This window comes from Oncorhynchus kisutch, unplaced genomic scaffold (genome assembly GCF_002021735.2).
Source record: "Oncorhynchus kisutch isolate 150728-3 unplaced genomic scaffold, Okis_V2 Okis02a-Okis13b_hom, whole genome shotgun sequence".
In the NCBI taxonomy this organism is placed as follows: Eukaryota; Metazoa; Chordata; class Actinopteri; order Salmoniformes; family Salmonidae; genus Oncorhynchus; species Oncorhynchus kisutch.
Genome location: NW_022261979.1, coordinates 9,302,244 through 9,306,963, shown reverse-complemented (window position 1 = coordinate 9,306,963; position 4,720 = coordinate 9,302,244). Strand labels below are relative to the sequence as shown.

General features: G+C 40.8%; 1 protein-coding gene across 1 annotated transcript; it reads right to left on the bottom strand.

Annotated features, from left to right (window-relative positions):
- Positions 1 to 686: 686 nt before the first annotated feature.
- LOC116359288 (transcription factor SOX-4) lies at positions 687 to 4,502 on the bottom strand. Its single transcript, XM_031812061.1, has one exon. The coding sequence runs from the start codon at positions 3,967 to 3,969 to the stop codon at positions 2,836 to 2,838; it is 1,134 nt and encodes a 377-aa protein (XP_031667921.1). The 5' UTR covers positions 3,970 to 4,502; the 3' UTR covers positions 687 to 2,835.
- Positions 4,503 to 4,720: the final 218 nt, after the last annotated feature.

Sequence of the window (4,720 nt, the reverse complement as noted above, 5' to 3'; positions counted from 1 at the left end):
GGAAGTGAACATGCTGACTGCTGAATACCATAACCCTTGTAATGCCACTATAACATCACCTCCCAAGGACTATAAAGGAGACGTATTTATAACGATAGTTAGGGTAGATATTGGCCAGGGGTAGGGCCGTCATTGTAAATAAGAATCTGTTCTAAACTGACTTGCCTAGTTAAATAAAGGTAAAATAAACACTCATACACTGGACTGATGTTATAGACCATATTAAGGTACTTCTACTTCTTATACAGTATGTCTGTGAGAATGTGTGAAGTGTGGGATCTTCCATGTTATCACTCCCCAATATAAACTATCATAAACAACCACTGCTTTACCAATACAGGCCTTGTAGCCTTTAGACTAATGCCCTACATTGACTAGTGTACAGTACGCCATTTTCATTCCCTAAAAGGAGCACTTCTAATGCACGAGTAGGTTTTGTATACGTGGACATTATTTGTGTGCATTAAATGTACACCCTGTTTTCATGTTGTTGTTTTTTTTTTTTAAGCAGCATTTCTATACACGTACAAACATCAGACCAAGAATGCATCAACAGAGAGGAGTACGGTATAACAATGATTGTAGACTGTAAACATCAAGTATACATTAAAGTAGTGTTTAGAATTTTTTTTTTTTAAAGGGATCTTCTATAGATCAAGACAGAATGAGTGGACAGAGACGAGGGATGTGTTTCAGTTCCAGCTGATTTTTATTTCCTTCTTGAAAAAAAAAAAAAAGTTATGTACAGAATTATCAACAATCTGACAGGCAGTGAATTGACACGATTAGCTGGCATGAGTCCCCCCCCCCCCCCCCTCCTCTTTTCAAAACTGTTGTTATGGCAATGATTAGACAAAACAATATTCCACACAGCATATTGCACAGAAATAGGATGAAAATAAAGTTAATATATCTAAAACTGTATATATATATATATATATATATATAAAATAAAAAATCCTGAACAACCACCTTAAACATAAGTAAAGATAGTAGAAAGCGATCAGTTCTAGTGCCTGTCATGGTATATCTTAACTACACATAAAACACACTATATTTTTGCTTATGATACACAGTCAAATGTACAAACATGTTTTCACGGTTTTATCCTCATTTTTCTTATCTTTTTATTTTTTATTTTTTTTATATATAAACACAACAGCTATAACCTGAATCTGAAACACAAAATACTATTCATTCACCATGCCATAAGATACTAAAACAATTAGCTAGAGTTAGCGAACAAGTAGAAAAGATTACATATTCAAATACAATGAGAAAAGCAGAAGGTCTACATAATTGTTGTTTGCGGGAACTCAAAATGCGCAATTTGAATATTACTTTCTATGATTTTATATTCTTCCATCCAGTGGTTTTAACCCCGAATGTCGATATAAAAAACACCAAGAAATTGTTCATTTAAAGCTTACAATCTTTCTTTATTTAGGCAAGATTCCAAAATGAAATGCAGAAGTGTGCCTGCTCAAAATACTGTGTGTGTGTGAGTTGAAGCGCATGTTCACAGGGGTATTGAAAATGTGGTACTGTGTCTTTAAAAAGCCTGCAGATTGATACTGTAAACATGGACAGAAGGCCGATTCATGAGATAACCGGCCACCTGGATCTTTAAAATGAGGAAATCCAAACAGCGATATACACCGATTGACACCCCCCCCCCCCCCCCCCTTTGATATATATCTGTACAAAAATACACACTGACAAAATAAACAAATGTTTCCTCTCTTTAAGTGTCAAAAGTCCACATTTAAATATAAAGAACCAAAAGTGAAAAGTCTAGCCCTTCTTTCAGCGAAGGAAACAGACGGTGAGGGAAAACATCATAACAAGACCAGTACAAGAAAAACAAAAAAAAATAATTAAAATCGAAAATGTTTTGGCCAGTATATAAATACATCATATAAAAATGTCCTCTGAAAAAATGAACAAAAGGAAGAAAAAAAAAAATCGGTGAGAATTTCTCTATACATAAACATCAGAAAAAACATAAAATAATTTTGGTCCTGAATTGTAGAGATGTGTATAAAGTTCAGCACAGATTTCAGTTGCGTTTGAATCCTGAAGTTAAGAATTAAAACAGCTGGTGATTATTTTTTTTGGTTCCTTTTAGGTAAAAAAAAAAAGGAATCAAACATAGCGCCCATCTATCCATTTAAATAACCCTAAAACTAGTTTCAACTGTTCGACAGTCTAACATACATCTCAGTAAAACAGAGGACAGGTAACATCATGCGTTTTATCTTTTAAAAAAAGGTTTGACTTTTAGGTCAACAACCCACCTGGTTCATAAATCCATCTGCCTCGATGACAACAACAACAAAAGGCTATCTCAGCCTATTTCTGTACCTCTGTAAGGCTTATGAAGTTCACTTGGCGATCATAAAAACGTTTCTCAACATGTCCCTTTTAAGTAACTAACATTGATTAATAAAGTATAGCTGACCTAAACCCGCCATCATTATAATCGTGCAAATCAATCACAGTTTTCCAGTTCTGATCGAGTGTTTCTTTCAATAGGACCCGATCACTCCTACTCAGGGCGCAACAATATGTTCCTCTCCAGTCGAGGCAATACTTCAGCTTACTTGTAGCCATGTCTCATAATAACAGTCGACAGTTGATTCTTGAAATAAAAAGCAAGTTATTCTCTCGCTTTGTTCAACAGTCAGCGCGTGGGGACTTGCAGTCTCTTTCTCGGCGGGAGGGACCCTTTGTAGGTTACGGTAAAAATCACTTTACCGGAATCCCTTTTTTTTGCTTAGAATAGTAAGACAACATTTCCTGCTTGTGGGTTTTCTCGTTCTCTATTTCTCTCGCTCAATACGTGAACACCAAATTAGAAATGGTCGACTCTAGCCAGTCTCCTGAAATCATCTCGCTCACCTCTGGGGTGCAGTAGTCGGGAAACTCAAAGTGAGAACCGGAGCCCGACTCGAAATTAAAATCCAAGTCTCTGTCCAAAACCGAGGACCCAAAGCTTCCCAGAGACATGCTGTCAAAACCAGGGCTAGAGTTAATGTCCAGTAGATCATCCTCAAACTCCTCATCTGATGAAGAGGATTGGGAGGAGGACGAGGAGTGAGAAGCGGAGGGAGTAGGGGAGGACGCCCGCATAGTAGTGTAGTCTTCCGAGGCGCTGGAGGGAGACTCGCCGCCCTGCCTGCTGCTGGCTGTCGCGTCCTCGTACAGGCTGAGTGGTTCGCTGGAATCCGCGGAGCTGCTGAGTGTGGGACTGGCGGGCACCGCTGCTGAAGACGGGCTCACACTGTGGCTAAGGCTGCTGCCCCCGAACACATACATACGCTTCTTCTTGTCGGGTATTAGTTTGGCAGCAGAAACAGACTTGGATTTGTAAAGAGAATGGTGATCTGTGCCGATGACTTGTTCTGGGAATGAGGGTGTTTTGGTGCTGTTCCCAAAAACTATTTTATGAGGTTTACTGGATGATTTTGAGCCACTCTTTTTAGAAGATGGTTTCATGCTGGTGTTACAGTTGCTACCGCTGATTTTTCCCTCCTTCTCGCCCCCCGGTTTGGAGCTGCTGGACTTCACCTTCTTTCTGGGCCGGTACTTGTAGTCTGGGTAGTCCGCCATGTGCTTAAGTCTGAGCCGCTCCGCCTCTCGTATGAAGGGGATCTTGTCGCAGTCTTTCAGTAGCTTCCAGCGCTTGCCCAGTCTCTTGGATATCTCCGCGTTGTGCATGTCCGGTGACTGCTCCATAATTTTACGTCTTTCAATCTGTGACCACACCATGAAAGCGTTCATCGGCCTCTTGATGTGACCGGTGGGTGTTTTGCACCAGGCGGGGTTCAGTTTGCCTTCCCCCGCGGAAGAAGCCGTGGATCCGGGGCTCGGTGAGGATGCCATGTCCAGGTCCATAGCTCCGGAATCGGACGACTCTCCCTCGAACACAGCCTCGGAGCTCTCCGCATTACTTGTCTTCTGTACCATGATTATAATGTCAATGAGAGTGCGCCTGCTTGCTCTCCAGTTCAGTTCCACACAGTAGGTTTATTTTTAAAAAGAAAAGTCTTTTATTTTACAATTCTAGCTGGCTGTGTGAATAGAAGTCAGTCCTGAGATGTGCCGAACCGGAACCACAGGAATCCGTTGATAGCCGTTAAAAATGCTGGATTTGTTAAAAGTTCTTTTTTTTCCCGAGTCTCTGTAATATGATACAGAACGAACGGTGTAAAACTGTCCCCCGTTTTCCACTCTGTTTCTTCCGACAATGCTTTATGTAGCCTAAGCTAATCAACTCTAGCAGTCGTGTAGGACATAAACATGTGCCGTGTAAGCAGCGGAAAGCAAACTGAGTGGCTGTGTGAGCGCACTGACACTGAAAATGTTCAAAGTTTCTAAAGTAAGGAAACTCTTTTTCTGCATAGCTTTTCTTCCCCATGCGGGAAGAAGCTTGTTTCACTAGAACCAGGATCCACCTTTCAGCTGCGCACTCGGTAACTTTCAGCAGCCTCTAATTTCTCCCCGTGCAGCTTTATCCTTTTCCAAAGATATAATGGCGATACAATTCAGCCAATCCGTGGCTGTCTCTACCCTGTCTAGTGCCAAGACCACGCCCAGTTTCTTCTCATTGGACCAAAAAAAAAAGAAGGAATCTAATAATAATCAGCGCGTGCAATGAGGAGCTTTATGTCTGACCTCATTCCAGTATACACACAAACTTCTCTTTAAAGAGACATAC